This window comes from Labrus bergylta, unplaced genomic scaffold (genome assembly GCF_963930695.1).
Source record: "Labrus bergylta unplaced genomic scaffold, fLabBer1.1 SCAFFOLD_240, whole genome shotgun sequence".
In the NCBI taxonomy this organism is placed as follows: Eukaryota; Metazoa; Chordata; class Actinopteri; order Labriformes; family Labridae; genus Labrus; species Labrus bergylta.
The window spans coordinates 1-11,404 of record NW_027077321.1 but is presented as its reverse complement, the minus strand read 5'-3'; the positions used below and the strand labels follow the sequence as shown (position 1 = coordinate 11,404).

Below are 11,404 nucleotides of genomic sequence, written 5' to 3'. Positions count from 1 at the left end.
ATTTTTATTAATACGGACAGTAATAATTTAACAACATTTTGTAATTAAAGTTTTTTTTATTTTGTATTTTAATATTTTACTTTTTTCCCCCCTTATTTTATAAATGTGTATATCTTTTTATTTATTTTTTTTCCCTAGAATTTATTTAATTGTAATTGTGTGTCTTGAAAAAATGTTTAAAACTCAACAAACATTATTATTAAAAAAAAAATGACATAAAATTCCCAGAGCAAGAGAAGACAGCAATTTCAGATGTACATCTATTTATATATATATATACATATATGTGTGTGTGTGTCAAAAACTGTATTAATTTGAAAGCTTGTTTTTAGGTTTTTCTGTAATTGCGTCCTCTTGTCTCTGTGTTGAAGGCTAGTTGTTATTCAAACATGTTTTTATAAAAACTACAGGTAGGCACTGACAGGCCATTCATCCTCTAGCTTTACCCTTCAGTCCATCTCTTCATCCGTGTGTGGATCAATAATTATGCATGTGAGGGCTGTTTTCAGTGTTTAGGTTGCCATAGAAACGGATGCTGACCTGCTATAGTGTCCGTACATTCTATACATATCCCGTCCATCCATCCAGTGCTGCCTCCGGCTGCACAATACAAGTCCTCCACCTGTCAATCACAACGGGACTTCGATTACACAACACAGCGTGGAGATTATCTCCATGAATCCTTTAATCTCGTTCCTGCTTGTCTGCGTCAAATGTCACAAGAGACGCTCACAGATGTTTGTGGGAGATGGAGAGAGACTGAATACTGTCTTTAGATAAATGTGTAGGTAGACGGATCTGCTGTTGTGTAAGGCTGTTGTTCTGTGCATACAAATAAAACATCTTCACATGCAGCTCTTTGGAACTGCAGCCCTTCTCTAAGTATTACATTGGGATGCACTTTTTGTGTTCTCCTACATTTTTGCTCTTCTTGCATTCTCCACAATCATAGAAAACATTATTTTTTTATATCATATGTTGTAAAAAAAGCTTCAGCTGTCATGCTTTACCTCATTGTTACAAACCAAGATGAAAACATGTTTGCTTAATTTCCTCGTCTTAGCAGATCCTCAGCTGGGATTCAGTCATGAAGCAACACTAAACTTTAATGCTCCTCAGTGATATGCTCCTATTTTTGTTTTTGGCATTATTATCTGAAATGTATCAAAGGGTAACAGTTATTCTGATTGGGTATCCGACAAAGGCTTCTCACTTGTCTTGTTTGATGATTTTATGGATTTCAAAGCCGTGGATATACCATAAACCACTAATGTTTTGTTGGGTGGTTTCTGAGCCTGTCCTTCCTCTTAAGGTAAACCTTTGGGTGCGAACGAGAAAAAGAAAATAGACATAAAGGGGGAAATTCCGGTATTTTAAACCTGGGCCTGATTGTGACATATTCTGGGGTCTAAATGACTGAAAGGTACAAAATATTTTTAAGATCTTCATCAGATTGATCAGAGGGCAGAATGGGCTTTAAGACCTGCAATGTTGTCTTTGCAAGTAATCGCACCAAATCAAAGTACAAGTCAACTAATAATGGTTGTTTTATGGTTAAGGCTCTAAAATGTCCTCATGTGATGCTGGTTCTCTCTCAGCCTGTGAAATGGATTTAACCTCCTGATTTCTGTCTCCACAGGGAAATGATTTGAGAAAGATCCTCCTCACACGCTACTATGGAAATCAAAAGCTTCTCTCCAAGTCGGAGCTCGGGAGTGGAAACAGCTCATCTGGCGGCTTTGTCAAGCCTTCATCCGGAGGTACAGAGAACCCCAAATAAAACCCAGTAGACACCACGATAACCTGCTCGCTGCAGAGCAAACAAACAGTGCTAAACTTGACAGCATTCTTCTTCTTAGGAGAAGCGCTGTTTGACAAATTCTGGCAGACTTTAGACTTTTTGCTTCAGTCATTCCTGAAGAAATGCATAAACAACACTTTTTCAGAAACCGTCATGAAATCTCGTTAGATAACCATCAAAAATGATAAATGCTGTGTATAGGCAAATTGTTGATCTAAAAAAAAAAAAAAAAAAGGGTTTAATGCTTTTTTAAAAATCTTTTAATAGGAGGTTCCCCCATGCTGGACTCTGACAAACCCTGCAGCAGTGTGATGGAGATTCAGTGTCTCCTGGACAACGTCGGCACATCAGAGCTCGTGATCGACCTCATCGTCAACACAAAGAACGACCGAGTGTTCGAGGAGAGCATCCTATTGGGCATCGCGCTTCTGCAGGGCGGAAACACACAGATACAGGTGGGCAAACCCAGAATGCTGAAAGCCCGTGCACATTGATCAGCTAAAAAACGAACACACTTTCAAACATTCAGATTCACATTGTAAGGCAAGGCAACATTTCAACAACAAGGCAATTCAAAGTTCTTCACACAAAACATGAAAAAGCATCATGACAGAGGAAAGAAAAGAAACATTCAAATAGAACATTTAAAAATCACTGAAATTATTAAATCTGAAAAGATGTTCAAATAAAAATAATTCAAATGAAATTAATTTAAATAAAAAAATAAAAGTAAAGAAATTAAAAATAATAATAATAATAATAATAATTACAGTGCAGAGTTAAAATTTTAAAATTGTTTAATGAAAGGCAGCTGTAAACAGGTGAGTCTTCAACCTGGATTTAAAAGAGCTGAGAGTTTCAGCAGACCTGCAGTTTTCTGGGAGTTTGTTCCAGATATAAGGAGCAAAGAAACTGAACGCTGCTTCTCCGTGTTTGGTTCTGACTCTGGGGACAGAGAGCAGACCTGGTCCTGGTCTGGATGGTTCAGAATGAATCAGGAGGTCACTAATGTATTTGTGTATGATGATGATTTCTCTGCCCTCCTGCACAGAACTCCTTCTACAGCCAGCTGTACAAGCAGAAGAAGTCCGAGGGGTTCTTCAAGGTTTTCTACGACCGCATGCGTCTCGCACAGCAGGAGATCCGAGCCACCGTGTCCGTCAACATGTTCGAGCTGAGCTGCAGGAAAAGGGACGACGATGGCGACGTCAGCGGCGTCCGGTTCAAGAAAGGTGAAGGTCGAGTAACGATGCATTTTGACCTTTTCTGCACTAAGTATAATCTGCGATCTGTTGACTGCCTGCTTTTTATCTTTTTATTTCTCCTGCTTTTACTGTCCACAATCTTTTATTGTTATATTATTTAAAGATTATAATTGTTTAATAATTGTTTTATATTACCTGTCTGCACTTTATCTTGCTCTATGGACAGCTCTGGTAATGTTATTTTTACCTGACTGTGCATATTTTTATCATGTGGTGTTTAAGCACTTTGTTACTGTGTTTAGAAAGGTGCTTTAATTTCAAATGTATTATTATTTATAAAAACAAACGCCTACCAGAGTGTGGGAAATACACATTTACACCTCTGCTATCAGGGCTATAGATATAGATATTGATAAAGATTTATATATATATATATATATATATATACTGTATAAACCTGACAACCCTCAATGCTCTTTTAAACAATAGTGGAGGATAAATCCAGGACTACCTTTGTTGCTCTGCTGACCTCTGTGCAGACTGTTGTTCTCAGTTCCTGCAGTCACATGTCAGAGGGCATGTGAGGGCCCACATCACAAGCTTATCAAAAGACCATTGTATTAATATCAGGTGCTTCCAATGCTGCAGAACCCCACTCAGTAGTTTCCCACTTAGAGAAGTTGAATTTGTTTTTATACATATTACCTGAAAAGCTAACCTGCTACTCGTATCATGCATACCTGTTTTTCCCCATGCATTGACAAATATCCATTATTGTATCCATCATGATGCAGTTAAAATAAAACTGCATTTGTTTGTACACCTCTACTCTAGGAAAAGACTCGGGGCTTCACATAAGGGAGGACATGCGTGGGCAGCTGAAAGAGGCCTCATCGGTGACCTCAAAGGCCTTCTGCGCCTTCAGAAGGGAGCTGGATCCAGACCTGGAAGGCCTCGGCCAGAACAGCGAGTTAATTGGGGCTGACGAGGCTCCGGAGGAAACACAAATGAGCCCGGCCATCACCATCATGAAACCGATCCTGCGTTACCTGCAGCTGCTCTGTGAGAACCACAATTCAGACCTGCAGGTACGGGGGAGCCCTCATGTTTTTAGAACGAGGATGTTGAACGCCATTCTGAACCACTGTTAACCTTAAGTCTGTGTTTGTTTTCTGCTTTGAATCCAGAACTTTCTGCGCAACCAGAACAACAAGACAAACTACAATCTGGTGTGTGAGACTCTTCAGTTCCTGGACTGTATCTGCGGGAGCACCACCGGAGGTCTCGGGCTGCTCGGCCTTTATATCAATGAGAGCAATGTGGACCTGGTGCGCCAAACCCTGGAGACCATCACAGAGTACTGCCAGGGACCCTGCCATGAAAACCAGGTAGAGAGACGATGCTAGGTTTAGTCAGGTGATGAGCAAAGAAGGGTTTATGTGAAGGTGAATGGTCTCATCATCCCATTCAAAGACTGAGATTTTTTTGCCATTTATCGATAATTTAGCCTTTATTTTGTATTTTACTCGACTAAAAGAACATAGAATAGAATGACTTTATTGATCCCAAACTGGTAAATTGTGATATTACAGCAGCAGGTTATCAGAGCAAATAAAACAATATAAGAATAGATATATAAATAAGCACTTAAGAATAAGAAGAGATTTATACATCAAGGCTTTAACTTAACATTCCTACTGGTTTAAAAAAAAAATGAAATACAACATTTATTCAGGCTTGTCAACTGAATGTAAAAATACTTTCTGGAGGTGAGAGATGTAAGTTTGTAGAAACAGTGATGACAGTGGTAAATGTGTAATAACAATATAGAGGGTTATCCAGAGCTGTGTAATCAAAGACATATATGTTAATTATATAAAGTGCAGGAGTGTAGATACGTTATCAATTGAAATGATTCACTATAATGATGAGCAGTCAATGTCGTTAACTTAAATGTAAGGATAGTGTGTCAATTGTACAATTTTACAGTCAGCATACAACATAGAAAACATTTTTTAATGTAGGTTTTATTCATAAATACACAGAAAGAAAAAATGAAATGACATAAACCTACCCAACCACAAAAAAGGTTGGGGGGGGGTTAGTGCGTATTTCCTGCGTATTTTAGGTAAAGTTAATCCAACATGTGATTAGACAGTCGACTAAGTCTGTCTTTAGGGTAAATCTTGTTTATTGTTTTGTTTATTGGATTTCATCTTTTTTCACATTTATCAATTTGTCTGTGTCTAAAATATCTTCTGTTGTTGTTAACCATAAAAAAATAAGCTGAATGAAGCTAAGTGCACACTGCAGTTCCATGAGTGTCCACTTGAGGCTGGCTCCAAACACCCTTAGGTCCCACACACACACACACCATATTGATATGTCTGTTTTGACAGCAGGCTAAACATGATGCAGCTTGATACAAAAGAAAACATTTTGGTCTGATTAGTTGATGTCACAGTTCTAATCCAGTAAATTAAAAAAACAAACATTAATCATATTTGAACACCACTATATTGTCCAGTGAGCTTATTTTATTGTGCTTTATTAATATCTGTCCTCTGGATGTTTTTTCCTCATCTTCTTCTTCTGATGAATTTTGCCTTTTGTCTTCCATTTTTTTTCCAGACGTGTATAGCCAAGCATGAGTCAAACGGCATTGACATTATCATAGCTCTGATTGTCAACTCCATCAACCCCCTGGAGAAGCATCGTCTGGACCTGGTGCTGCAGCTCAAGGTGAGCAGCAGACGTCTCTGAGAAGCTGCTTATTATGACACACAGAACAATAACAACCAAACTATGGCTCTCTTTATAGCAGTAATAAACCGTAAGCCTAGGGACCAGGAAGATCATTAAAAAAAACATTAAGCAATTCTGCAATGTGTTAAAGAGCAGTGTTTCAGCTCATGTAACAGGCCGTGCTAATTGACTTCAAATTAAACCTTAAAAGTCTTCATAGAATTACAACATGTACATTTTTAATGTGCTTAAAAGTAAAAGTAATTACTTCACGGATTTACATGTTCTGAGGCTGCTAATGGTGTAGAAAGTCATTGTTGAAGCCTTTTGTTGTAGAACAATGCCTCCAAGCTCCTATTGGCCATCATGGAGAGTCGCCATGACAGCGAGAACGCAGAGAAGATCCTGTACAAGATGAGACCCACCGAACTGGTAAGTGTGGGTCATCGTGTTTTACCATGATATGCAAACTACAAGAGAATCATTCCTAACTTTTCCTAACTTCCTGCGCCAGGTGGATGTGATGAAGGAAGCCTACGCTCAGAGTCTGGAGAGCGAGGAGGACGAGGACGGTGCTGGAGACCAGATCAAGCCCAGAGACGTCGGACACAACATTTACATCCTGGCCCATCAAGTAATCAAAATACCTCGACTTTGTTTTTGTCTGTGGCAGAGGAGTCACTGAATGTCCTCCCTCTCTCCGCCTGTCTGACTTTCTGTCGACCTCAGAGCCCCTGCACTGCACTTCTTTGTGTGTGCATGACCACATGTGTGCTCCTATTGTCTTGTCTCCTGAGCTGAACGCATCGCTCTGCCAACTTCTAAAATTAGCTTTCAGGATGTGACACTGGTTCTGCAGACGGAGGTGTTCACTGCAGCAGGCAGTTAGTCCCTGTATCACTTCAACAGAAATGAAATGAGAGTGTCACTGAGGAAGTTGTCTCTGCCTTTCCCCTGTAGGGTCTGTTAGTTTGAGAGGTCACCGTGTCTGGAGAGTTTTCACTTCTGCATCTAAAAGCTAAAAAGTGTCAAACTGGGTAGTTTCATTCTGTAATGGACAAGGTTTTGTTTTTCAATTATTTTATTTTAGTTCATTTTACCCCAAACAATAGACACATTGCAGACAAGACAGTACCAGCAGCAGTAACAATAATAATAATAATAATAATAATAATACTGAGCTAATGATGAAAGAAAAACTAAAATAAAAAAAACATTCACACACAAAAATAACAATTTAATAAAACAAAAAAAAACACAAACAAAAATGCACAAAAAAAACCAGGACATGGTAACTGACCCACATATCTGAGACAAACTGACTCAGATATGAGCTTCTTAAATATGTTTTAAAAGACATTATCTCGTCTTTTCTCCTCAGGAACAGTGAAGAATACCTACTCTACTTCTATGTAAAGCTCCTTTCCGTTTTTGTAAAGCCGTTGAACTTACAGAAGTTAAATGTCTTTTAGGGATGACCCTTATGAGACACAGCCCACTACATTTAACTGTAAACAACCTCCTCCTGTTACTGTTTCACTTTCATTCAATTCCTTCTGTAGCACATCGGCACATTCTGTTTATCAGCCAAACTTTTCTCACCTGCAATGAAAGCTCAGAAAAAAGGATGTAAAAAGGCAATATTTGACACCAAAAAAGTCTCAACTGTACAGACAAATACGGTTAGGGAATAGCTTGTGAACATCGTGTAGAAGAGATAGATATGTTGCCAATGTTTATTTATGTTTCTGTTCTTGTCCAGTGACCATGAAAAATCAGTTAGTTGTTCCACAGAGCAGGAGAAAAACCTTCGGTGATGCTGCTTTCAGCTGTTCCGCTCCGAGACTGTGGAACGACCTTCCTGAGAGTCTGAGAGGAGCCCAGAATATTGAGATTTTTAAATGCAGTCTGAAAACTCATTTATTCAGTCTGGCTTTTATATGGTGCTTTATATCAATTCAAATCTTAACATTATTGTTTTGTCTTTTTTATCCTACTACAATTTTAAATATTCTTCTCCTATGTATTAATTTTAATGTCTTATTGCTTTTATGTGTCGTATTTAATTTTTTCATTTTTATATATATATTCTTTTTTAATTCTTATTGGTGTGCATCAGTTTTTCGTCAATAACTTTTCTGCACTCTTGTAAAGCTCTTTGAACTGCAGTTTAATTTGTCTGAAAGGTGCTGTATAAATAAAGTTTGATTGATTGATTGACTGCAGGTTTAGTCTTTGAATATTCCCATGCTCTATAACACAGAGCTTGGTAGAATGGCACCATGAACTTCTGTGGCGTTATGTAAGGGATGCACAGTAACATCATGGTTTTCATTTAAAAGCTTGTTGATCCTTTATTCACTCTTGGATTGACAGTGAGGTCTTTCATGTTTCCTTCTGAAGTGACATCTTCAGGTGAAAACTTAAATGAATGAGTCATTTCTTTTCTTTTTTTTCCAATCCCAGCTGGCACGGCACAATAAGATCCTGCAGCAGAGCCTGAGGCCGGGGTCTGTGTTGGGAACCGTGTGTGTGGTCGACCCCGACAGTGAAAAGGACGACGCCCTTCATCACTATGCCAACCACACAGCCCAGATAGAGGTAACACCTTCACTTCATCACTTCCTCCTCTGAATCTCTGTGAAATACATTTTAACAAGCAAATCACACTTTTCCTTTTTTTTTTATTCATAAGGATTTAACAGATATCTTCTCCCCAGATTGTGCGTCATGACCGCACCATGGAGCAGATCGTGTTTCCGGTCCCTAACATCTGCGAGTACCTCACAGAGGAGTCCAAGGTGCGAGTGTTCACCACCACCGAGAGAGACGACCAGGGCAGCAAGGTGAACGACTTCTTCCAGCAGTTTGACAACCTCTACAACGAGATGAGGTGGCAGAAGAAGATCCGCAGTAAGCCTTGATGAATAATAATGATGGTGTGATTATCATCCACACTGAGTCCAGAATAAACTGAAGCGCCTGCAGCCAGTGTTGTGTGTGTGTGTGTGTGAGTGTGTGTGCTCATGCTGTCTGTGTGTGTTTGTGCAGAGAATAAGGCTCTGTTCTGGTTCTCGAGACACATCTCTCTGTGGGGGAGCATCTCCTTCTACCTGGCCTGTCTGGTCAACATCGCCGTGGCTGTGTTCTACCCCTTTGGTGACGATGGAGATGAAGGTGAGAATCATCTACAACTTCAGCTGGTCTGTTTTATAGTTGCAGATAATATCTCAAATAGATGTGTTGTTTTTTGTTGTTTTTGTTGTTATTTTACTTTTCAGAGCAATACATGGACCTCCCCCTTACCGGTATTTATTCAACCTCCTAATAATCAGTACAACCATGTGGCTGTTGACTGCTTGATGTTCATAGGTGTTGGAAGCTATTGATGCTGAATAGAGATCTAATATTTGTACTAAAAAGAACTACATATATGACCCACTGTCTGTATTGACAGTGGGTCATATATGTAGTAGAAATGTGCAGCCTGTTAGCATAGCTTCCAAGCAATATGGCGGACGTTAAGTTTGGATTCTGGGAGTGAGTTTCCACCCACTGATCTGTGATTGGTCTGTAGCTTCAGTGGTCGAAAATATGAGGAACTAACATTGTAGTTTCACACCAATACCACAACAGCTTCCAGTGACGCAAAATGGTGATTTTAGCGTCACTGGAAGCTCCTTTACAGACTCAGAAATACAAAGATTTCACATCTCAGGGGAAAATGAGGGCGGGATGCACGACCATTCAAAAACACTACCAGGTTTCTAATGATACAGAGATTAATGGTAATGGGTGAAGTATCCCTTTAATTCCAGGGTCCTGGTCTCATGCATTTCGACTCACACTAACCCTGTCATTGCCTATTTCAATACTGAACTAAATCAGATCGGTTGTATATCCATTTGTCTTTGTGAAGACCATTCACAACGTTTGAATGCTTTTCATTTCACGTCGTGTTCCTGACATTTAACATTTTACAAGTTGTCACACATCAACAGTTATAGCTGTTGAGGTGTGACCTCTTACACTTTAATCATCTTTATTGCTGTGTTGAGATTTTTGACCTCAGTCGGGTGACAGAAAACTCGACATATTAATGTCATGACACATGATTATTTTCATGGTCTCCCATTTCATTTTGTTTTTAAATTGGTGATAAGGTGAACAAAATGAAACAAGAATATACAGACATGACAACTAAAGCGAGAACAAATAAAGACAAAAAATTAAAGTAAATAAAACGGACAAAATAGCAAAACATAAGCAAAGACACAGAGCAACAATACAGACAAAATACATTTAAATGAGATGAAAGTCAAGCAATGATTTGTATGTTCAGGTAGTGTGTTAGAAAGGTGTGAAATGTGTTCGTGGCAGCGTAACGCATTAAAGTGCGGAATTTAGTGAGAAAACAAACAAAAATATAAATAAATGAAAAATTTGAGAAAACAAAAGTATAGATGCATGTAAACATTAATGGAAAGAAGATAAAATTATATAAATGTAATAATGTGACCATCATAAAAAGAGAGGTGATGGTAATAAATATATATATCATAATAAATAAATACATACACATACACATGAACATCCACGGTCGCCCATTTCATCGCCTTACATTTAAAGGCAATGTGACACGACTGCATTCAGGTTTTGTTGAATGCATATCAGTCACACATCAGGCCAGTTTTAAAGATCTTCTACAGATGTAAGCAAAATAATGTACTTGTCATAACATGAATGGTTTAAGCCTCACTCAAACATGGCAATAAGTCGAGTTCCTCTACATCACTCATAAAAGTATTTTCCTCATCAATAAACCATCAGTGCATTGTGTTTTTCTTTTAGTATCATGATTTCCAAACCGACAAGTGACGGCTGTTTTGAGTGATGAAGTTGATCGGTCCCTTACAGACCACTGTTCGACATCTCAAAGTGTTTGCCTCTGACTGGGTTGTGCTAAGTTAAGCTTTTAGATCGGCTGAATAATTCATCAGAGAAATGCCAGGGTGGTTCAGAGCGTCGATGTGTGTGTGCTACACTTGATTGATGCTTCCTTCTCCTGCCCAGGCACCTTGTCCCCGTTCTGGAATATCTCTCTGTGGGTGGCACTGGGGATGTTCACCGCGTTACTTCCTGTCTTACCTAAGCCGTGGGGCATCCTGTTCTTTCTGGTCTCCCTCATTCTACGTGCCATCTACACTATGGGCCTCGCTCCCGCCCTGCTGTTGCTGGGTACTGTCAATGTGAGTAATGGAAGATTTGATTTTTGTGTTTTCGAGGACATGTTAGATTTTGCTTCTACAGTTTGTGTTTTCTTTTCCTTTGCAGCTTTTCAACAAGTTGGTCTTTCTTGTGAGTTTTGTGGGCAACCAGGGGACGTTCACTCGAGGCTACAAAGCAGTCGTAATGGACATGCTCTTCATCTACCATCTGGGCTACGCTACCATCTGCGTCCTGGGGCTCTTTGTGCACGAGTTCTTCTTCAGCTTTCTGGTAAGAACCTGTGACAGGTTGATCAACAAAGCACTGCAGAGACACACACTTCCTGATGTTCAAAACAGAGTCATTCTGAATCAATCCGTTTGCAGACGACTCATTGATTTACTGTACGTCTTCCTCCGCAGCTGTTCGACCTGGTGATCCGAGA

At 39.3% G+C, this 11,404-nt stretch overlaps 1 protein-coding gene across 1 annotated transcript; it reads left to right on the top strand.

Annotated features, from left to right (window-relative positions):
* Nucleotides 1–1,620: 1,620 nt before the first annotated feature.
* On the top strand, nucleotides 1,621–11,399 carry LOC110002112 (inositol 1,4,5-trisphosphate receptor type 2; the record flags this gene model as incomplete). The annotated part of the gene is made up of 14 exons (XM_065952354.1): nucleotides 1,621–1,760; nucleotides 2,069–2,256; nucleotides 2,853–3,033; nucleotides 3,841–4,094; nucleotides 4,194–4,394; nucleotides 5,638–5,748; nucleotides 6,088–6,183; nucleotides 6,266–6,385; nucleotides 8,218–8,352; nucleotides 8,472–8,664; nucleotides 8,803–8,928; nucleotides 10,825–11,000; nucleotides 11,086–11,250; nucleotides 11,382–11,399. Coding segments are annotated over exons 2-14 (1,953 nt in total), but the record flags the coding sequence as incomplete, so codon positions are not given.
* Between the last annotated feature and the right edge of the window lie 5 nt (nucleotides 11,400–11,404).